The following is a 22,825-nucleotide window of genomic DNA, read 5'->3' on the forward strand; positions in this document are numbered from 1 at the left end:
TATATTACCATAGTTGCTCACACTACGCCATGGTTGCTGCTCTCACCTACCGGAGTGGGTCTCTTCCTGGTCTCATCCGAGTCACTTCTTGACAGATAATACTTCTCCGCGCCAAGCCCCCACGCCAAGACGAGTCACTTCACTATCATTTATATTCCGCACAAATTCCGCACAAAATTCTGCATCAATGTCCCCGGGTGCCACGACTTATACATCGTCCGATCAATTATTTCTATCAGACGGCCTTTACATCTGTTAACTAATCGCTGAGCCTCAGTAAGCGCCGGTCTCAATCTCAAACTCTACCCTGATCTCGGAATGCAGGGAAGATGGGACGCGAATAACTTCATCTTCCGCTCAGCACACTATGAACTAAACCGCGCCTTGGCATCAACCCTCAGGTTTCAACGACTTCGTTGGGAAAGCTAACGCCATTCTTGGTGGTGAACAAACGCCATTCCCACTTGTGCTCATACATCCGAAACGTGCATTCAAGAACTCGCTAAACCTAGCAAAGCAGGTCCAGGATTCACCTTGACTGCGCCTTGCACGTTCGCATAATTATCCGCACCTGCGCCACCAGGGTTCTAGCGATTACGTCCATAACAAAGTCAACAATCCAAAAGATCCGGCGGGCGCTTCGGTCCTTCGGACACTGGGTCGGTTTGCCCGTCTGGGTCAAATAAAAAATCGACGCACTCATCAAGCACCCAGCAGTTTCTTCCATCACATGGTCACAAGACAAGTCCACGCGAATTCCTCTATCATTACTTTGTTTTTCTCATTGTCTCTGGCAGCTATGAACTGTCACTTGTTCCGTCCCGGACGCTGGTAGCACGACATATGGCGTCGTGTTCCGCTGACCGTGATCCACCATTCATTGACCATTCACGGAAGAGATAACGTTCGTTTTTTTAAGCCAGTCTGAAAAACTCAACTGCAAGCAGGTTGTTTTATAAGGATAGTCTTCGAAGTTGGTAATTGACGCCTCTTTCGAAGGCTGAAGCGCCTTTGCTTCGGATGGCGGACTGGCGCGTTTCAATTTTGACGCAATCACACCACCCCATACAATTTCTTCCGCACACTTTGAATTTAAGCATGACGCTTCGGCTACCCGCGGCTCGTCATTTCATCTGGAGATCTAGCGGCTTTTATTTTCCTGTGACGTCGATGAGAGATTTCTTCAATTCCCAAGCTGCCAGATGTGCCGCGTCCGGAGCATACAAAACACTCTATCTAGTCACCTGGTGAACGGACTTATCGTTCGACCCAGCTCTAGATCTAAAGAGTGCTATAAATAAGAAGGTCGAAGGCCGCCTGATTTTTATCAATAGAATGCAGACCTACAAATGTGCAGCTTTGAAGAATATACAAAGCCATTTAATTGCGAGTTTGGCTTGCAGGTCGGGGGTTGCGTAGAGATGTAGAGAGCGTCTATGGAGGTACCATGATGATAAGCGTAGGTTATCTGACGTCACGTACATATGACAGGTATCTTGGGGCACTCGCCGCCTCCTGAGTCCTGACATAATTCCCACTTCCTTTCAACTTTCTTCTCATTGGCCGTCCACCTGATGAGGTGCCTTGTTCGAGTGCCGGCATTGGTTATTGAAGGTTGAAGGGCCTAGCATATGAACTTGCCTCGACGAAGGTTTATTTGAAGTCTATTGGCACCACCCACGATTTCCAAAGCAAATCCCACCGCGCATCACCTTTACGGCGAGTTTCCCTTCATTCTTGTTCTTACAATTATTCGCACTCCCTGTAGTCTGATATCGCTAGAAACCCCAAGGGTGTTGCCGAGAGCATTCAATGGGTATGACCATATTTTCCTCCTTTCTCCTTATCTTATCTTGAAAGGTGTGCAGGGTCCCTGTCAAATCGTATGGGTAACGTAGATGCTGAGGGAGTTGACAAAATCTCCTACCTCTGATGTAAAGTACCATGTATTTTGTGAAATTGATTTTTTTTTTGGTTTTGGAGCACAATATATGGCGTGGCAGTACATGTTCAAACGTTCATGCATAACTTGGACGCACGAAATTCCAGCATAGAATTCGATGACGGATTTGATTTCGTCGTCGCTGAGGGTAGATAGTTTTTCAGGACCACCAATGAAAAGCAAGTAGGAGTCGCCAGTTATACGCTTGATTGCGTCAAAGGCGAGTCATCATGGCGGGTAGTAACATGGTTCCGTCCGCATTCACTGTTGACGAGATTAAAGCTTTAATCATGGCCGTCAAGGTTTCCAGTAAGAAACCAAGATTCAACAGCTTCATGGCCCGCACCATGACCTACCATCAGTCATAAATCGGCATCTCGGACGTATACACACACGACTTGTGAAACCGTCGAAGACCCCAATAAATTTCGGACCGTCGAAAACCCCGATAGATTTTTGTTTTCCATTTAAAAGCTTCAGTTGTTCACCGGCACCACCGCTGAGGATGGTCGGAGTCGGTTAGACGCTGAGGACGAAATTGAAGGGAAACAGTAAAAGCATCATGCTTAGTGGTCGTCACAAAAATACGGGCTAATTTGGAGCGCAATTCATCGGCCGTAATGTCTCGCACAGGTAAGAATTATCCATCTGGTCGTAGAATTGAGTCAGTGGTTGGTCAGTGGAAAAGCTGTTGATGCAACAAACAAGTACAAAGCTGATTTCCTCTGTACTTTCATGATGAAGCCCAACGAAGATCGCTACACAACTACAAACCATGGCTCATTCAACAAATTTAATGAAAGCTACAACCATTCCAACAACGACTACTCTTTCACAGATAACAGTCAACGTACGTCAGACGACGCTGAGCTACAATCTCAAGTCGCTGATATCCACCGGCGCCTACCGCTGCAGACCATACCTCCACCGTGAACAGTCAAACACTCGCTCCTACAGGTACGGTCCAAGTCAATAATTTGGCTTTCACTCCGCAATGTTCCCTTTCTTCTAGTTATGCTCCGAGAACATGCTGTCCTCGCTGCTTCATACGATTCACAGGAGCAACAACATACCCCGCTATGTCTATCCGGAACTCGCGCGGTGATTCTCACTCGTATTTTGAAATGGGCGGGTTCGAGTGACGAGAGCCCCATATGCTGGCTTCATGGTCCTGGCGGTACTGGGAAGACCACCATCGCGGCCACGCTTGCGAAAAAGTTCGCATCTGAGGGAAGACTTGCAGGCACCTTCTTCTTTTCTCGAGAATCAGCACTCCCAGGGCGTTGGACTACCCAGAACCTTGTGACGACCATCGCATATCAGCTTGCCATTGCTCATCCCAATGTCGGTAGGAAAATCCATCGGGTTATCCAGGCTGATCCAACACTCTTCTCTAAGTCGTTGTAGACGCAAATGGAGAGTCTTCTTCTAGCTCCTACTCAGCCTTACACATTCCCATTGCTTATCGGCCGGACATTCCGGTTATTCCTTGAACTAGCCTCAGCGCTGCTCCCTTTCTAATTTTTCATTCCGCGTTTGAAAACGTCACGCGGATGGTGCCTCATTTTCTTACCAATAGTTGTCCATCTTTCCGCTGTCTATGACGCGACTAGGTTTGTTGCCCTTGGTGTGTTCCCCAAGTGGTTGCCTATGATTGTTATCATCGATGGGCTCGATGAATGCGATGGGAAGGACTCGCTTGAACTTATCAGGATTCTCGCAGGTGGAAAACGGGATTTTTCAACTTCTATTCGCTTCTTCATCACTAGCCGCGCTGAAGATCACCTCCAAGGAAAATTCAGGCTCTATGCCCGGCGGACGCAGTTCATCGACTTAATGGACTTTTGGGCTCATGATGACATTCACATGTATCTTCAGGATGGCTTTTCAGTGGTTTTAGCGGAAAACGAAGGGTATATGAAAGGCGTAGAGAAACCCTGGCCTTCAGCCTCAGACCTAACAGCACTGGTGGAGAAGTCTGAAGGTCTATTTGTGTACGCTTCTACTCTTCTCAAATTTGTGGGTGATTTGGACTCGGGAGAAGGCGTTCCCGCGACACGACTAAAGAAAGCTATGCTACGACATGACGGATTGGATGGTATTTATCATCAGGTTTTCCGTGACACCCCACACTCCTCGAAAAATGACTTCAAGCGACTGTTTGGCGTGCTTCTACTGCTCAAATACCCACTTCCTATTGACGATCTCGTACAACTGCTTCGCCTTGGTGGTGCTAGTGAGGCTCGACGCCCCCTGAGGGGTTGCAAGGCAATCCTCAGATTTCCGGATAATAATCAGGGCCAGGTCACTTTTTTTCATGCATCCTTGCACGACTTCCTGCTTGAGGAAGACCGTTCAAGACAAAACTACATCGATCCCTTGCGCCATCATGTTTATTTGCTCTATGATTGCTTCAGAATCATGGTGTCGAAGTGTGGATCAATATCAAGTAACCTGAAGGCGTCCCGACCCCCACCTCCCAATGGCTTTGATCCATTTCCAGCTAACCTTTTGTATGCTTGTCGAAGTTGGTGTTATCATCTCAAGGAGATCTTGACCTTCCATGATGGAATGAGCTATCTCATGTCTCATCTTAAGGACGAGATTTTTAGAGCTCTTTTTATATCCTGCTTGAGTTCCCTTGCGACGGATTGGTTTCAACTTTCAAACATGGGCGATTATTTTTGGATACCATCAATTAGATATTTGGGGAGGGCTTCAAAATGAGCTGGATGCTATAATTTCCATGTGTCCAGTGAGCTTGAAAATATTGGCAAAGATTCGTGCTGACACTGATTCAGGACGATAATATCTTCAGCCCATTGCACGACTTACGAAAACAAATTAAAAAACACAGGTGTAATATTTATTCAAGTGTGAGTCATTCTCTGATACGGCATGGCAGGATTATGGCCAAGAAATATCAGAGTAGGTAAGTTGATTTCTCTGAGAAATTTAATATCCTCTGTGTCGTAGACAAAATTCATGAAGAAAAAGTCAAGCGCTTCTTTGGGGAGGCGACTCGCCAAATTTTCTATAGGTTTCTGCTTTTTTATTTGACTAAATTTTACCACAAAAGCTATAGTCGGACCCTTCTTAACCCACATCACTTCTTCGAAATCCATAGACTGCCCGCCTGTTGCCAATGTTTCGGTGATTTTCTAAATCTAAAAGTTTGTCACGGTACATGCCTCTTCCGGTAACAACTTCTTACATCCTACGCCGACAAAGATCCACCGAAGAGTAGCGAAGAATATGATTGAGATTGGTTTACTACTCTGCCTTTTGCAACTTTTGTTACTTATCCTCGTTTCGGCCAAACGGTTTGCCGTGGGAGGCTGTTTAGCCACCTTGTTTTTCTGTTGAACCATAGCCCTTGGAAGTAAACAATTATTGTCCTTTGCGGGGCATAAGGGTCCGTAGAATGCAGATCGCGATGATCGATGAACGACTACTGTGCCTTTTGTATCATACAAGGTCTCCATTTCAATGACAACTCGATGACAACAAGGACCCACAATGAAGCAACTTTTCTGCCCCGTCGCTCACAAACGGTTGCCTCTCAACTACCTGGCGTTTAGTTCGGACACAGAGAAGGACATTAAAGCCTACTCATCCCAACGAGTTGTTGTGGATAGAAAAAGATATGATGGCAACGAAGGTAAAGCGAGTGTTTTCGGAGATAGCGGAGTTGGAAAGCTCCATATGAAGCCTGTCAACAAGCCCACACCTTGCGGCTTCCCCATACCTCCCTAAATTCAACATACCGCAGGACGGCTTCCAATGTCCTTCAGCACTGTATTCTTCCCCGACCCACCGACTAAAGACTCACTTGCCTCGGCCAGGCTCTCTCTCTCAGCAACGCGCACCTCGGCGTTCCAGCTTTCCTCAAAAATACTCGCAGCAGAGTCTGCTCTCGCCCAGCTCATTCGCGAGTCCAAACATGCCATTGAGGAAATGCAACACGCGTATGGGGCGTTGCAGGATCAGATTTTCAGGACGGAGGCATACTTGAGTGGGATTCGACGTTTACCTGTGGAACTACTTCGGGAAATATTCATGTGGTGTTTCGATTCTAATGGATATGAGGCTTCCGCGTGGACCCTATCGAGTGTCTGCACGAGTTGGAGGACCTTGGCGTTGGGCATGCCATTAATTTGGTCGAAAGTGAGTGTTGTCTTTTTTTTTGGTCGTCCTTGAGGCCATTTTGGGATATGGGCTGAGTGGGGGGGTTGGATTGCGGGGGGCGATCGAAACTTGGTGCTGCTGTCTGCCCCCCACACGCCTTCCACGTTCCTAGACTCTGAGCGGCATGGGTCCTGTCGACTGTCGACTGCTGCCTGTCACTGTCATCTCAGGTCGCTTCGTCCCTGCGCCTCCGGAGAAGTCGGCCTTTTTACCCGGGTAATCGCTTTACCTTACAAATCTGAGGAGGCTTGGACGAACGCAGTCTTCTCCATCCCGAGAAAGAATTTTTTTCCTCCCATGCTACTTATGTCATATCTATGATTCAACGTGACTTACCAAACTGGACTTACAGATCCGTTTAATAACCACGCCCCAATCATCGGCGGATACGATTCGTCTTTGGTTGGAACGTTCAGGGTCTTCTGTACCCTTGGACATCGAGATAGTACTACGCGTCGCCAGTCCTAAATCCACCACTTCAAATTCTAATGCGGATGCGTCCAACACGTCGCGACCGCCAAGAGCGTCGTCCCCTACGCTACCCCCCTACCCTCAGACATCGCACTACGTGGTACCGCATCACCCACCAGGAGGGACAGTAACGATTCTCGCGCCGGGGAATGTGCCCCCACCCATCATTATGCCCCACTCACCCACCCCTCCTCATACCCCTTCTAGTCCCCACAGTTCCACTACGGATTCGTCGTGTCAATCCGAAAGGAACGAAAGACAGAGACCGGGTATGCATTGGGGCCACATTGCATTCTTTTACCTCGTGGAACAGATGCATCGATGGGAACGATTTGTATTCCGTTTCGACAAGCAATTCGCCTCGCTAAGTGCGCTGAAGGGCATCAATGGTATGTCCGCCTCCCAATCATGATACATCCTACTGACGCTTCTTATAGGTGACGCCCCATTGTTGAAGGAATTCGAAGTAACCAGCGCAGAAGCCGCATTCTACACCGAATGGCCTTGGCTTCCTAACTCTTCGGGACCTATACCCTCGTTACCGAATCTCCGCACTCTGACCCTCCAACACGCACCCTTCAAGTGGAACTCCCCCATGCTCCGCAACCTCAACGTGCTCGTCTTACGCGCCGTTCCAACCCTCCATATCCCCTTCGATAGAATCCTATACATCATCGCCCAGAACCCTGCGTTGACGGAGCTTTCTCTGCACTTCCAAGGCGTACTGCCCGCCATACTCCCTTTGACGCCCCTTACCCTGCAAAACTTGAAGAAACTCAACATAGGCGGGCACTATCTCCTCTCTTCTGTCGTCGATGCACTCTCCCTTCCAATGCTCCAAAACCTGACTATTGATGTGGAGGCACGTGACCCCATCGAAGATACTATCTCTGCCTTGATCACACGGTCCCAAAAACCTCCCATAGAACACCTGTCGATTGCGTATAATTCATCCGCGCAGGCGTTTTACTACGGCCCTGGGGGCGTGGTGATCTCATGGTCTCTCTTGAACGACTTGCCCATGTTGAAGACGCTCCAGGTTGGGGGTACGCCTTTGGAGGGATTGGTATCGGCCCTGGGCGATCCAGAGGACGACGATAATAACCACCCTCCTGCAGTGGGAGGTGGTCCTGCCCATGGTTGGATCTGTCCGAATTTGGAGAAGCTGGGCATGAGGGCTTGTCATGGACATAGTGAGGGGATGGGGCGGTTGATACGCATGGTGGAGGCGCGGAATCCGATTCATGCGAATGCGGGTGGGGCTGGGGCGCCTGATCGGCTTAAGGTGTTAGAGATGCATGAGTGTACGAGCGTGGGTGCGGATATTGTACAGTGGTTGGAGGGAAGGGTGGGTGTGGTAGTTTGTACGGAGCCGGTGTATGACAGGTGCGTTTTTGTCTGCTTTTTTGTTCTTTCTTCATGGGCATTGGTTGATGAGGTCTTTTGTTCTTTAGGTCACTTGGCCATCCATATCTATAAAACCGTATCTCAAGGTCCGTTCCGTGAATTCGTTCTCTGTGTTCTGTGTATTTTTGTTTCCCAGTATTTTTCTTCTGTCTCTCTCTATTTAAACGCCCCTTGCATTCCATTCTAGATCTCATCTTGTTCACCTCATTACGATTTCCCTCTATCTTGCAATGATTCCTATTTTATTTCAGCACTCGACAATTCATATCATATACAGCATTCACGCGTCTGGTATAATTCTACTTTTACACACTACGTGTTCGCCTATATTCATCTTCTCTCCTCCGCTTCCGACTCCGTACTTGAGGCCCTCTTTTCCATAATGCCTCTGTATTTCCTGGCTACCGCTTCACATAAAACGCATATGGCGACGTTATTTACAATTCACATACGTACGCCTTTATCTCTGATAGTAACATTGACTTCACAATTACTCTGAATTTGAACAGTATAACCAGTATTTTGGTCCTTTCGTGCCGTTGGCTTTTTGCGTGTTCACCCATCAACTGCGGATAACGAATACTCAGTGAGACGCGTCCTCTCCGCTATTTTCGTCGATAAACCCTTGCGTTGACAGATGAGGATCAAGCGAAGATTATCATGGATTTTTAGTACCCCAAAACAAACGATCTGTTGAGATTATAGGTATATCTGATACAATCAGCAACAAGCCAGCAAATCTCCTCAGCGCTGTGAGGAAGAAATGTCACCAGCTCGATTGGATTATCCGACCACCAGGCAAAATCATCCAAGGTCCAATGGCAAGTGGAGATACGATAAACGCAATTTACCGGTCGTCGTGAACTCGAGAGAACGAAAGGAGTTTCGGTGTAGAAATGCGTTTGAAAGTGAGTGATTTCTTTGAATGCGTTGAATCATTTTTATTTTCATTTTTCAGGCAATCAAAGTTGGCCCCACTTTTAATAAACTTTTGACTCACAATGACTCGGAGGCTCCGCAGAGACGCAGAAAGTTTGGCTCATACTCCGTTGAAGCCGACATTTTAGAAAGGATATGGTTTCCTCAAGGTTTCCTCCGGCTGTAAACTCTTCATCGGATTGACATTCTGGATTATCTGTGGGATGGGTAATTTATTTTTGATAAACATCGCGTCCTTTGCACGTCCTGTGAAGTTGTATTTCGTGTGACTTTTTCCCACCCTCGACTTTGACGAAAACTTCTCACTCGAATCGCCGAGTCTCAGTCACTTCACACAATGTACTGAGCTCAGATCACTAAATCTCTCCACCCGTCCCATCTGCTAGTAATAAGAGGGTATAACGGGCACTCCCAACGCTCAAAGGCAAGACGGTCAAGTATGGACTCATCACTTCCTGAGGTATCATTGAATTATTTTCGGCCACACACTGACATTCTAATTTCTTAAGATTCCTGGTGAGCTGCATTCCTCGAGCTCTGGAATTATCGAATTAACGTCAACTTCTCTGTCAATCACTGTTGAACGCGTTTCTGCCTCCTTGGAGATTCAGACATAAGTATCAGGTTACGCCAGGATGACTGCAGTGCCGTTGGGATTAAGCCGTTTGTCGCCTGTTGCTTAGTATGATTCAACATTCATATTCCGAAGTAATACTAACGCGTATCTTCAGCTTTTTCCTACCAGCGAGGAGAGCGCCGACAGCCACTAAAAATGCAACAACAGCAGCAATAATCCCAACTATCACCGCGAAGTGCACCATGGTTTTCTGATGGGGTGAAGTCGTTTTCGGTGGTGGTGGCCTGTTTGGCCCCCCGAGCGCTTGACTGTTCGACAATGCCAATGGTGATGAATCTGCCGAAGCCTGGGGTCCGGGCTGTGAACTGGTCGACGGCGTTGGCTGTGATCCTATCTCTTTGTTATGCAGCCCAGATGGCGACACCCCGTTTGCTGAACCACCATCCCCGAACGGGTTAGTGGTGTTTGAGTTGATCTGGGAGTTGGGGGGCATTAAGCCGACAGGATCTCCAGATATCACAAGCGTGAAAAGAGATTTTGAAACTGTGGCACAAGGCAAGGTCTGCTTTCAGCGCGATAAACAACAGGTTGATTCACAGAAGGTCCTGGTGGACGTACAAATTCAGAAGGTGGGATTGCCTCGAGGTGAGGGGCACAGAAGCTCAGCAAAGCAATTTGATTGGCTAATTTGCTTTGCGACAGTGCGTCCTTCGAAACATTGTCCGCATTGGCCGCTATCGCAAGCGAAGTCTCCGTCGCACCGTATGACTTAATCGCCCACACACCGAACACAACTCCCGCAGTAATTCCGGCGATTTGGAGGGCATAATTAACAATTTCGCTCCATGAAAATACCCAAATCACTGCTGTAGTGCGTTTGTCCTTCCGATCATGTTCTAGAAGCTTCTCATCGTTCTCTGTGCTAAATTTCTCGTTGTTGGGTGTATTGCTAGGACCAATGCTTGACATTCTGTCCAAGAGCCCTGGGTGACGATCGATCTCAACGATGGAAGGGCTGCCTACGACGGTAGGGCTGCCTACGGTGGAAGGGCTGCATAGGATGGAAGGGCTGGGGTCTAGGATGGGAGGGCTCTCGGGGCTTAGTAGGATAGGAGGGCTGCCTAGAGTGATAGGGCTGGGGCTGAGGATGGTAGGATTGCCTATGGTGGAAGAGCTGCCTACAGTGGAAGAGCTCCCTATGATGGGTGGGCTTTCTTGGCAGTCACTCATTTGCAGAGAGTTGGGGAGCTCTTAGTACTATGGGTGCGTCCAAACTTGTTATACGTGCTGATGCAACTTGTATTTCAAACAGATAACGATATGCTGTGGTTTCCCTGCGACTATTGACCATGATCTTGCACGGCAATATTTCAGTCAATGAGCGCTCCGATTCCCAAGTTTCCAAGCTGCCAGTGAGCCTGCAGACATCTTTCGGGCCGCTCTTCTGTCTTCACTCTTGGCTAGCGTCTCAAGGACTTGTCCGGTCATTTGGCAAGCGGTTAACGTAATGTTCTGTGCATCAAGCCGACATAGCCCATCAACCGAGGACAACGTGCGCAGACGATGAGCATTGAGTACTAGGTAAGTTCAAAAACATATTTACTACGCGACTTCACTCAACTTCACTGATATTCGTAAATGTGAATTTGATCAACTTGGGTCGTAAATTTCAGATCATGGATCCTCAGTGCGAAATCCAATTCGTTGTGCTCTCGACGGCCCTGGCGCCGGAACACTCTCTGATTTCGAGCAAGTGTGGAGTGTTACTCAGGTTCGGGGTCAGTGTAAACTCAGCCTTTTCTCCATTGCCAGATGTAATCTCCTGGAAAGGGTCAAACAACCGAGCATTCGGTGAAATCACAGATCATTAGAGGATGCCGACGCTACTATCACTTGTCGGGTTGTTTCAAAACTCTCATTGATACAACATTGATCCACTGGCAAGGACAGCTCCGTCAAATCTTCACCAAGTTTCTCCGGACCTTGACCAGTTGAGACTATGGTTTCTCCTATGATAGCAGTATTTTTTCAGTAATAAGAAAAGGTGAGGATGAGGTGGCCGGAATCGCGATGTTGTCGCGATGCAAAACCACGATGAAATTTCGAGCTCCGAATGTAAGAATTCAAATATTCAAGGCCCTTCCCCTCCGCCGTCCGGACAAGTTCCTTTTTTGTTTCTGTGACAAAAATTGAAAAATTTGGAATCTTATCCAAGTACACAAGCACCCCAAGCAGCCATCCACGCATGCTATTGCTCGACTCCTTGTCAGGCCTACGACGCCCAGCAAATCCATTATGATTTGATTGTAAACTTGGGTTTTATGTAAAGGGTTATTATAGGCTTATTATAAACCTGCATTTGATCTTTATTTCTGAAGTCGACTTTTCACAGCCATGCTATTCCAGTATCTCGCACATCGCAAGGCTTGGTGAGCTTAATCTCTTTTCCTCTGTCTACAACAAATCAAACCTCACACCAAACCAGTGAAACGAAACAGGAAGAGCGACGACAGCGCATCACCGATGTCGCCACAGCTTTCCACTTGTCGGAACCACTGACAGCTCAGGAGGTTGAGGTCCTCGCTGAACCTATTTCGACCCTCGTCTCTGCCGTACAAACCGGCAAGGCTGACCCAGTCGACATCTTGAGGGCTTATGGGAAGAAAGCGCTCAAGGCTCAGGAGGCCACAAATTGTTTGACAGAGGTTATGATTTTTGCGGCGCTCAGTTGGGCACAGGGGTGTAATCGAGATGGTCCTCTAGCCGGGGTGCCCGTTAGCCTCAAAGACGTGAGTTCCAACCTCCCACTTGCACCGTCAATTGATGAACCTAGCTTATCGAGATAGACGGTCAGCGTGAAGGGTTGGGACGGGTGTATTGGCTACTCGGCGTGGGTAGGCAAGCCCGCTACGAAAGATTCAGCCCTCGTTCGCCTCCTACGCGATGCCGGTGCAGTCCCTTTTGTCAAAACCGCCGTTCCTATCACTCTCCTCTCCTTCGAAAGTGCCTCGGACGTCTTCGGCCGCGCCACAAATCCCCACAATAGCAAATACTCACCGGGAGGCTCGACCGGCGGTGAAGCCGCTCTTTTGGCGTACGGAGGTTCACGCATAGGTATTGGCACGGATGTGGCTGGTTCTGTGAGGGTACCCGCGCATTATTCTGGGGTGTACACCATCAAGGCATCGACTGGGAGGTTTTTGAAGATGGGCAACAATACCAGTATGCTCGGGCAAGAGGGCGTTGCGCCAGTTTATTCCCCTATGGCGAGGACTTTGGAAGACTTAGAGACGTTCTGGAAGGCGATTATGAGTATGTCACCCTGGAATTATGATCACTCGGTAAGTTGTATGGGTAGAGTCGCTTCGCTGGCTAATTTAAATTGACAGGTACTTCCCATCCCTTGGAGGGTCGTCTATTTGAACAAAGCCCCTCTCCGATGGGGCGTTATGTGGGATGACGGTATGTCGTACGATTTACAAGCTAAATTTCACTCGAATCATTTACATACTCTGTCCTTCCAGGTGTCGTCCGCCCTTCTCCCGCATGCAAACGAGCCCTTGAGATCGTCGTTGGCACTCTTAAGAAACATGGCCACACCGTCGTTGATGTCACCCCTCCTAGCCCATACGAAGGCCTTCAACTCGCCTCCGCCCTCCTTCTCGCCGACGGATGCAAGACCGCCACAGCTCCCATGCGCTCATCCTTCATAGAATCCAACGACCCGGGCATGATCCAAGCCCTGGGCATCTTTCGGCTTCCCAGGCTCTTACGCTGGCTATACACCCTTTACGTGCGTTATGTGAAGCGTGACGAGGTTTACGCGGGGCTTTTGGACGGGTTCCATGAGAAGAGTGTTGTGGAGTTCTGGCCTTACATTGCAAAGAGGGAGGATTATAAAGGGCGGTGGTTTGAGTTTTGGAAAGAGCAGGAAAAGTTGGACTTTCTTCTTACTGTTCCGAACGCATTGCCCGCTGTCCCTCACGGGGGGATGAAGGAAGGTTGGAGGGCATCCGGTTATACTTTCTTGTTTAACCTTGTGAGTCTTCGTTTCTTCGCTATCATCATAGCTGATACCGATGCTTTTCATCCCTAGCTGGATTATGCTGCGGGCGTTCTTCCTGTCACGCATGTGGACTCTACGTTGGACGAATTACCCCCCGGTGCTTTCAGGCCCCGCAATGCCGTCGAGCAAGGTGCTTACAAGGCCCATAATGCCAAAGCGATGCACGGTCTCCCCGTTGGTGTTCAGGTTGTAGGTCAAAGGCTTGAGGAGGAGAAGGTCATGGAGGGTATGAAGATTATTGAAAGGATGTTGAGAGAGGGTGGAAATGCCTATGAATTGTTGAACGTGTAGTCTTGTGGTCAAGACTTGTTGGGTTGATCAACCCAAGATCAACCCTTCCGCCGATGAAATTGTGATGGTTAATGATGTATGATCACGTGTGCTGCCTTTTCTATGACGCTAACCCGACCTGCACTCTAGAAGCATGTCTGAATTATTCCTTCGCCTCCGCGGAGGATCATTTCAATCAAAGGGGTCCTCTACTATCTGGGGAATGCTACATTACCTTAACGTTCGGCCAAGTTGATGAACTTTGCACGCCACTTGTCCTTCGCTTTCAGCCCGAAGACCCGCTGTCGTATTCCCTAAACGTAGGCCATTTAAAGACAATCTGAAAAGAGAAGGTGTCAGCCAAGAAGCTACAAGGAAACGGGCGAATCAATAGCGCAGGAGCATTGAACAGACAGTTTCTCCATTGGCCTGGGTTCTCTTCGGAATCAATGAACGCCGAAAGAACAGAGTTGGTGGCAACATCATGTGTCCATGCCACCGCCAGTTAATCACGGTTTTCACGGATTCGATGGGGGTCGACTATTCATCTTTGGCAGTAATCATTTTGCGAAAACAACGCGATGATCATCGACAAGCTTGAAGTACGTCCGTCCAGTTTGATCCTCGAATGTCACTTTGCCTGACATGTTTCCCTTTGGCGTTGCGCTAGACGATGTCACAGTCGATAGTGTGCTATCTCCTTGCTTTCCAATCGATATCCGAGGTGCGTTTTATAAATAATGTCGTTATCCGCTGGAAGTTGCTCAATCAAGCAAGCAGGGATAACAGACAATTGATGAATGAAATCTTTCGAATCTTCAATTTAATTGATAGAGATGTGCTAGACAGCCTAGACTTGCCCCGCTCAGAGTCACACCTCCGAAAAGAAGTATAAGAGGGGGCAGGGAATTGAGGAAACCGCCAATTGAACCCAGTTCTATCTTTCACCTGCAAATCACCCAGCCATGAAGTTCAGCAGCGTCTCTGCGCTACTTGCGATCACGCAGGCTTACAGTATCGTTGGTGGTGTAGTTGGTGGTGCTGGTCAGGTACTTGGTGATGTACTCGGTGGTGTTAATCAGGTAGTTGATGGTGTAGTTGGGGGTGCCGGTCAGATAGTTGGTGGTGTAGCTGGTGGTGCCGGTCAGGTAGTTGGTGGTGTAGTGGGTGTAGTTGGTGGTGTAGTTGGTGGTGTGGTTGGTGTTGTTGCTGAGGGTAAGCAGACTCTCCAATTTCTTCCACGTTCGCTTGGTCGCTGATGCTTATCCCCTGATCTAGGCGGTCTTGTACAAGGTAAATACGTCGATGATTGTCTCCAGTCGGCCACTTTCTAAAGCCTTTTTTTCTTAGGCGACACGGTAAGCCTCGCTATTACCTCAGGATATATCAAACTTGATTTTGGCTAAAACAGGGACCTTCAACTCCCGGGCAACTCCCGGGGACCAGTAACTAACTGCAAACGAATCTAGATCAATGGTGACACGAAGTGAGCACACCGTTCAAGTTTGACTTCTCTCAAATCACTGGTTCCTGACGAAGTTCACATCAAACTGAACAGGCTGACGAGGACACACACTCCGTCGTTGTGGACTTGCTACGTAGATAGAAATCAAGTTGTAGCTGCTGCTTTTTCAATCGCACCTTTTCCCCAGACCTAGTCTACTGACTCGGAACACACCATCAGAATCGAGAGGCTTTCCACCCCAAAAGCCTAGATGATTGTACGTCCTGTAATTTGAACCTTTCAGATGAGAGCAAGATCAGAGTCGGCCAAAAGAATAGCTGATGCTTCGACGCGCTGACGGCGTACAGCTGTGGTTATCCTTTCGAAATGTAAACATGGAGGTTGTGGCACCGAAAGGCCCATAATAAATCGACCGCCGCCATGCATGCACGTTATCACAATAGCATGATAGCTCTGTTCGCACCCTCTGCATATATTTCACCTTGTTTTCGAAATTTGGCGCAGGAACAAGAGATAGGGGTACGACCTTGGAGCTGCATCGGTACCAGCACCGCTGTGTTTGGCGTTATCCAAAGCTGCTCATTGTCCATTGATTGCCCGTGAGGTTCTCGAGCTTTTGAAGTTCGCTGTTCGCCCCCCCTGTGCGTCCGCATATCATATTATCATTTCTCAGAGCTTTACAGACAACGATGAGATATCGCGAGAGGTTATGATGTTCAAAAAACGAGAGGTAATGCCAGTGCAGTTGAATTCGAACGACAGTCAAAATATGAAAGGGAGAAAGAAATTATACAAAACGTAGACGATATATAGCAGTAAGAATAAACATACAACGAATAGAGACTTTCTTTGTAAATAAAAGGAATGCTTCAACGTTTGTGTAGTTGGATTGTTCATATCGAGCTTGGAATAAAAGATATGAAGAGATGTTAAGGAGTGTGAAGTACGACGATCAAAAAAATAAAACGTCAGCATTTATAACGAAGAAGGAAGACGACTCTCATCACATCCGCACTTGAGGAACGAAAACTGTTCCTTGTTCTCTCAACGCCGCCTCGATCAATTTCATACCTTCCAGGACCTTCTCTTCTTCGAGCCTTCTTCCAGCGACCTGGACGCCGAGAGGCAATCCATGCATCTTCTCAGCGTCATATACCGAGAACGCACCCTTGGCAACACCATTCAAAGATTTGCCCTGGGGAGTAGAAGCAAAGTCTTTCGGAAGGGCATCAACGATCTTATCCACGAACGTGACGGGAAGCACGCCTGCAGTGTAATCCAGCTGAACAGAGAGAATTGCCGTCAATCTCGGTAAAACTGAAAGCACAAATACGCACCAAGCTGAAAATGCAGGTGTAACCAGCGCTCAGGAGAGTTGCCTGTTTCGAAGTACCATTTTCGAGGGCGGGTAAGACGTGAGGTACCGTTAAAACAAAATCGAGGCCATCCTCCGTCCACTTCTGGTGCCATCGTGCGCGGTATTCATCTCTGGCCGCAATGAGCTTGCGATCCTCGACTATGGTTTTTGCGTGCATAATATCGTAAATTTCAGCTGAGATAGGATCACTCGAACGAGTAAAGAAGGCAAGGACCTTCTTGACAAAGCGCGACAAGTTAAGCAAATCGAGGATAGAAGAGGTGGAGACACCAAAAGCCTCTCTTGGGCTCAGCTGGCTTGCGACTTGCTTTCCTATCTATAATGTCAGCAAAGGGGCTGATGAGAAAAAGGAAAAGACGAACCGCCATCCGCGAAGAGAAGCTGGTAGGCGATCTTCAAACCTTCAAACACATTTGGAGGATGGCTGCGAGTTTATTAGCGCATCGATATGAAAATGGGAAGCAACATAAGACGAACAAATCGACGACTTCATGTCCTTGTTTCCGTAACGCTGACGCAACCATTGTCAGAGCACGCCGACAGGCCGGACTCGGCGGGATTACGCCTGACAGTGAATTAGAAGCAGCGAAGCGAAAGGATCATTCAACTTACCGTCTTCCCACATGATACCCCACTTCAACTTGCGCCCTTCAACTTGAAGATTGACAAATTTCCAAGGCATCGGAACGCACTGGGTATCACCACATCAATACGAGGAACAAAAACTGACGAGGCCACAGGAACTTACGGTATGGTCATAGCGCCACGGCTCAGACAGGACAACCCGCTTCCAAAACTCCTCCAGATCTACAAGATTCCCAGCTAGGGGCGAAGCCACGATAGGCACACCCTCCAACCCCATCATCGATGAAGAACTGCCCCACATCGGGAACCGCCCTGCGCTCCCCTTCAGGCTCCAAATACCACAAAAATGAGCCGGAATCCTGACGCTCCCTCCCACATCCGTTCCAATCTCAATCTTACTCCCCCCGTAAGCAACGAGGGCGCCCCCACCCCCAGTCGACGCGCCAGCTGTATGGTTAGGGTTATACGGGTTGGTAGTGCGGCCGAAAATATCAGAGGTAGTCTCAAGGGCCAAAAGCCCTGTTGGAACCGTCGTCTTGACGTGAACAAGGGCACCCGCATCCTGGAGAAGGCGAACGATCGCGGAAGATGCGGACGCAGGGCGTGCGACGTTACGAGAATAGCCAATGGTGGTGTCATGCCCAACAATATCAACCGTATCTGAGAGGTGCAAAGTGGTGGTGGTAGGTGGGGGATAAGATGATGCGATCAGAAAGTGGCGTTCTTCTACATGAAAATGTGATAAGATACCTTTGATGCTGACCGGTACTCCCAAGAGCGAATGGTCATGAGTCCCGGCCTCAGTGACCTGTGTTTCTGAGTCGACTCCAGGACCCCAGTTGGCAACGGAAGGGATGGATAGCGACTCGTCGAACATGATGTCGGTGACGCAGTTAGTCGCATGCTGCGCAACAAGGGTTTTCTTCGCATACGCCATCATAACAGCCGAAGGCGCGATCGCGCCTGAGCGACATCTGGAAACGAGTTGAGAAATGGAAAGAGCGTGAATTTTTTCTTCGGATAAAGAAAGTGGCGTCGAGTAAATGGCGGGGAGGGAGTCAATCTGTGACTGCCGCTCCTTCTGCTTCCAGAGGCTGCCCACACGTATTAGCGGTTGTCATCTGAATCAGATTAGGCGACAGCGAGAGACTCACCATGCGCGCTGATGAGCATAGCCCGAAAACGAGAACAGCATGGTTTAACGAGCGAGGACTAATGGGCGTGTGCGGCAGAGACGTAGAACGTGGTCAATGGCTGGGTCTTATACCCAGAAACCTCATCCGAGGAGTTCCGTAGAAGGGAAAAGAACCAGGAGGAGGCGACGGCGGCGGAAGATGCCATGTAACTTTACTAGAATCCCACCTTGAAGACGTGAAGAAAAGTGTCCGACCGGGCGTGGTTAAGTTGGGTCTATGTGACGGAATGAGAGAGCCAGAATATCCAAAAACTGAATCTTCAGAAGCGCCAAGGCTTCTCGGCCCTTCCCGGCAACGTCCAAGTGACCTGAAGAAGAAAGTCACTCCCCAAGAGCAAACCGGAGATATACTGATTGCTATCAAAAGGGGTAAATGCGAGATAGACTAAGAATAACAAAAAAATCACCGGAATTGAGGAAGGAAGGGGATGGGGAACAACATCACCCGTCACCGCGGACCCAAAATATTCGACTTTCTTGACGTTGAGGGTTGTAAGAATGACGCTGGTCAGTGAAATGCCATGTATTAATCGCCGATAGAAGTCCCAGGCACCTCAAATTAGACCTGATAGATCTGCGGCGCAAATGCGACCGCCTCCACCGGTTCTGGAAGAAGTTAGAGCATAATTGATTGTGAAAGAGGGGACGAAAATGTCGCTGCTGGATTGCATGGAGCGGCGTACGTCAGATGCAATGTTCGCAAAAAGATTGACCAACGTTTCTCAGAATGAGCAAAATGTCGCTGCTGGGTTGTTACTTTGAAGTGCGAACGCCAAAGGCTGAACGCTCTGTTGGGCACACGTCAGATTCAATGTTCGCAAAAAGATTGACTCATGCATTTATGTCAGTGGAGATAAGGCTTGTTCGGATTTCTACAGGCGCGAGTCTTCCCAAGGCTTCTCGAATCCCATGTCGAAGAGCATATGCATATTTCATGAAGGCACCGCCAGGTCGCAGAATTGACTTTCAGTAATTATTCTTATTGCGAAAGCTAGTAATGTTCATGTCGACCTGATATTCGAAAGACTCTATGACACTGGCAAATAACCTCAAATTAGTTCAACGTACTAATTGCCAAGGTAGCTGGGAAGGAAGCAAAGGTAGTACTTACACGCCGAAATCCCAGAAGATCACTGGAAGCCCGAAGCCCATGAGCTGCTCCTCTTTGCAAATCTATCATAAATCGAGTTCTCGAACCTTGCCTTTCTGTAGGAGTGTGTAGCCTGACCCTGTATTGCGGATTAGAGGTCATGGGATGCGCTCAGTGAGTCGCTGTCGAATAGCTTGTGCGACTGCTGGACCGTGAACAGGAATTTCGTCTATTTGACCGGTAAATTAGATCAAAGAGTTATACTTCAGCATAACTAAAACGACATACTTCCATGGAACCCTTCGGTATGATGAACGCCCTATGATCCGTGTCAGAATGATCTAGCGCTCTCAAAATCCAACATTACCTCATGGGTTTCACCTTTGGAGAACGTCAGTAGGGAATTATTTTGCACTGCATAGTGCTACGGGTATATCACCGTTATGCTTTTTGCGTTATCTTTATATAAATATATGCGTACCTTGTGGCCCATATTTCTCGCCAACATTTCATAGTCCAATGCGTAGGCTAGATACAACCGGGTCAGCCGAGACTTGCTTCGTAGATTGGAGGCAGCTCACAAGGAGGATCAAAATTTTCGATGACCGTGGATCGATCTGAAGGTGGCATCCAGAGCTGATGCTAAATATTGATAAAAAACAGCATCCACAAACGTTATCGCCAACTCGAGCAAATCACAAAGATAAACGGCAGACGCGTACCGTAAGGCCGTTCCCATGAACACCGACGATGATCTATGTATCCCAAGTCAATGAGGGACGCAGATAAGAACCAAAATAAAAGCTCAAGCTCACTGTACTCTTCGCTGGTAGCGCAATCTGGTCTTGCAAACTCATACGCTCCATCATGGGCATATGGACCTCGCACAAACCTTCCTGCTCCAGCCCTCGAAGCGCCTCGACCAGGCCCTAATGATCTTTATCCGTGAGCCTCCGAGTCCTCCCCGCCCCTTGACGAGAGATGTACGTAACCACTGGCTTCGTTGTTACGACACCAGGTATACTTACGGAGCCGGTGACGGCGCCATTGGCGTTAAGATCTGGTATATAACCTAGCAGATTCTCAGTGAGAGATTTTCGGATGGGAGCCCAGTAGTCTTCTGGCGCGGAGACGGTCATAGTCCCTGCAAACATATTATACCACTTGCTCGCGTATGCACTTGAAAGGGTAAATATGTTCAAAAACGAAATCGCCAGGAAGGCTGGGGAAACTCACTGTCTATGCGTGGCTGCCCTGTTGATGATCATAGCGCGTTCGAAAACGACGGTGGTATTGATTTTCACGAGGTCCCGCCAATAGTCCGCCTAAATCTTCAATCGCGGCAGCTGGGAAAACCGCTCGCATGAAAGGTCCGTCAACGCCAGCTCTATCCTTCCACTCATCCTTTTCCGTGGCCTATGCTCACCGAGCTTGATTATACCTCGAAACATCAATCCAATTCAGAACCACGAACTATTTTATCGGTTGAACCATTAAAATGAAGCGCGCAGGAAAAGGGAGATCCTTGACGCGACTACTGCTGTCAGCGAGATGGGAGTAAACCCATGATGATATCGCCCCACCAATGGTAATAATGCTAGACTCAGACCCATGAGAATGAGTAGAGAGCGAAAGGGATTACAGCACCTTCATAAACTGCCAGTGGTCGTGAACAATGACTGGAAAGTCAGGTATTCGCACCGCGAAATCTCCAAGAACCCCCTTCGCTTTGAAAGGATGAATGAATCACAAGTCCTAGAAGTGTTTTAACTGGGTATTATATGCGCGTTAAACGACTAGTCATTATTGATGGCGGCTACGAAAAGAAAAATCACGACTGCGATCACGCCGGAAGTCGTTGCTCACGACGGATGTAGGTCATAGTTTTGTGAAAGTTGTGGTGACAATTGGGACGTGTATGGCTTACGTAAGTTCAAAGTTATTTGCAACCATATTTATTCACACTATTTCTTTCCAGAAGGCGACAATCTGTCACGAATATCATGTTACAGTGCTTTGCATGTGAGATTGCACCTACTCAAAATTTCACGAAAACTTCTTTGTTCTTGTAGTTTGTGGCTGATGTACAGTGCACCCAAAATCAACCGACACACGAAATACAAATGCAGCCAGATTTTCGTGGAATTTGCAGTGCAATCTCACATGCAAAATACTGTAATGTCGCTATCATCATACCTGTCATTTGCGCGGTTCAATATTTTGATCGAGGCGCGCCAAGATTGCCCTATTTGCTGCCAACGCGACACATGCAAGCGCTTCATGCCCCTTGAGTGTATCCAACATCAACCTCACTGTTTGTTCATTCCAACCATCCTCTACCTTCGCCATCCACTTGTCATCCGAGAACATATCAGTCCCTCCCTGTACTCGTGTCGTCGACGCCCCAAAATCGACAATAACAACACGATCTGGACAAATAAGGATGTTGCCAGGATGCAACTCCCAGTGAACGACACCCAGTTCATTCATTTTCCGAGTGGCCGCAAGGAGAGTGCGGATGTGCCATGGCGTGATGAGTTTGATATTTTTGAGGTTGTCAAGCGACGTTGAATGCGGGACATATTCAAGGAGGAGTATGCGGGGTACGATCGCGCGGGGCTCTTCTGGGATGAAATCCCCAAAACCATACAACGTCGGTACAGCAGTACCGGAAAGAGGAGAGTCAGCAAGTGCAAGGTAGGCGTTGACCTCTCAAGTCCACGAAGTGCATGCCCCTAGAAATAATTTGAATTCAATAACCATGCCCGGATTTGCCATCTCGATCTCGTCGCTAATCAGTAGGTCGTCCCAATCCTCCATGGTTTCGCGTAAGGCGGTGGCTTTTTCTTCGTCTTCTAAGGACCACGGTTTCGCAGGAAAAAAGGTGCCATCATTACCGTAGAAGGCTTCGCGGTCCTCGACGTAGCGAGGATCGTAAATTTTTAGAATCATAGGAGTGCCGAGCGGAGGGTGATTTGGTGGTAATTTGGCGCTACTAGAAGTTGCATGGACGACGAGTACCTGGCTGGATGTGAAAGGTGTGAAAAGCTTATCTACAGTAAAAATGATGCAGATTTGGGAAATCTTGATTTTCAAGGTGGAGCCTGGGGTGTACGGAGGAGGACTATCCATGATGTTGGTGTAAGGAGCAAGACGTGAGTCAGCGCGAGACTCATCACCAGATATAACTTGAAACCGATTGTGACATTTTATTACGGACCGCGGTCACAAGCTTATCTCTAAATAGTATGA

General features: G+C 48.2%; 8 protein-coding genes across 8 annotated transcripts; 3 read left to right on the top strand and 5 right to left on the bottom strand.

Annotated features, from left to right (window-relative positions):
- Nucleotides 1-5,461: 5,461 nt before the first annotated feature.
- LACBIDRAFT_328568 (uncharacterized protein) lies at nt 5,462-8,871 on the top strand (the record flags this gene model as incomplete). The annotated part of the gene is made up of 7 exons (XM_001882487.1): nt 5,462-5,603; nt 5,715-6,109; nt 6,483-6,990; nt 7,039-7,949; nt 8,056-8,094; nt 8,286-8,460; nt 8,714-8,871. 7 exons carry the CDS (start codon nt 5,462-5,464, stop codon nt 8,869-8,871), a joined length of 2,328 nt encoding a protein of 775 aa, XP_001882522.1.
- A 701-nt stretch (nt 8,872-9,572) lies between these two features.
- On the bottom strand, nt 9,573-10,754 carry LACBIDRAFT_328569 (uncharacterized protein; the record flags this gene model as incomplete). Its single annotated transcript, XM_001882642.1, has 3 exons — nt 9,573-9,619; nt 9,690-10,086; nt 10,143-10,754. The coding sequence occupies 3 exons, from the start codon at nt 10,752-10,754 to the stop codon at nt 9,573-9,575; spliced, it is 1,056 nt and encodes a 351-aa protein (XP_001882677.1).
- Nucleotides 10,755-11,918: 1,164 nt separating this feature from the next.
- Nucleotides 11,919-13,881, top strand: LACBIDRAFT_299733 (uncharacterized protein; the record flags this gene model as incomplete). The annotated part of the gene is made up of 6 exons (XM_001882488.1): nt 11,919-11,953; nt 12,010-12,313; nt 12,371-12,865; nt 12,914-12,986; nt 13,049-13,563; nt 13,621-13,881. 6 exons carry the CDS (start codon nt 11,919-11,921, stop codon nt 13,879-13,881), a joined length of 1,683 nt encoding a protein of 560 aa, XP_001882523.1.
- Nucleotides 13,882-14,825: 944 nt separating this feature from the next.
- On the top strand, nt 14,826-15,646 carry LACBIDRAFT_294605 (uncharacterized protein; the record flags this gene model as incomplete). Its single annotated transcript, XM_001882489.1, has 5 exons — nt 14,826-15,075; nt 15,139-15,153; nt 15,211-15,218; nt 15,545-15,581; nt 15,609-15,646. 5 exons carry the CDS (start codon nt 14,826-14,828, stop codon nt 15,644-15,646), a joined length of 348 nt encoding a protein of 115 aa, XP_001882524.1.
- A 682-nt stretch (nt 15,647-16,328) lies between these two features.
- Nucleotides 16,329-18,483, bottom strand: LACBIDRAFT_299735 (uncharacterized protein; the record flags this gene model as incomplete). Its single annotated transcript, XM_001882643.1, has 8 exons — nt 16,329-16,607; nt 16,663-17,015; nt 17,066-17,127; nt 17,181-17,268; nt 17,316-17,394; nt 17,452-17,948; nt 18,039-18,382; nt 18,443-18,483. 8 exons carry the CDS (start codon nt 18,481-18,483, stop codon nt 16,329-16,331), a joined length of 1,743 nt encoding a protein of 580 aa, XP_001882678.1.
- A 1,248-nt stretch (nt 18,484-19,731) lies between these two features.
- LACBIDRAFT_299736 (uncharacterized protein) lies at nt 19,732-20,448 on the bottom strand (the record flags this gene model as incomplete). The annotated part of the gene is made up of 7 exons (XM_001882644.1): nt 19,732-19,802; nt 19,862-19,892; nt 19,941-19,997; nt 20,055-20,101; nt 20,155-20,215; nt 20,296-20,328; nt 20,389-20,448. 7 exons carry the CDS (start codon nt 20,446-20,448, stop codon nt 19,732-19,734), a joined length of 360 nt encoding a protein of 119 aa, XP_001882679.1.
- Nucleotides 20,449-20,502: 54 nt separating this feature from the next.
- On the bottom strand, nt 20,503-20,841 carry LACBIDRAFT_299737 (uncharacterized protein; the record flags this gene model as incomplete). The annotated part of the gene is made up of 2 exons (XM_001882645.1): nt 20,503-20,752; nt 20,810-20,841. The coding sequence occupies 2 exons, from the start codon at nt 20,839-20,841 to the stop codon at nt 20,503-20,505; spliced, it is 282 nt and encodes a 93-aa protein (XP_001882680.1).
- Nucleotides 20,842-21,772: 931 nt separating this feature from the next.
- Nucleotides 21,773-22,705, bottom strand: LACBIDRAFT_328574 (uncharacterized protein; the record flags this gene model as incomplete). Its single annotated transcript, XM_001882646.1, has 2 exons — nt 21,773-22,282; nt 22,334-22,705. 2 exons carry the CDS (start codon nt 22,703-22,705, stop codon nt 21,773-21,775), a joined length of 882 nt encoding a protein of 293 aa, XP_001882681.1.
- Nucleotides 22,706-22,825: the final 120 nt, after the last annotated feature.

This window comes from Laccaria bicolor, genomic scaffold, assembly GCF_000143565.1.
Source record: "Laccaria bicolor S238N-H82 LACBIscaffold_17 genomic scaffold, whole genome shotgun sequence".
Lineage (NCBI taxonomy): Eukaryota > Fungi > Basidiomycota > Agaricomycetes > Agaricales > Hydnangiaceae > Laccaria > Laccaria bicolor.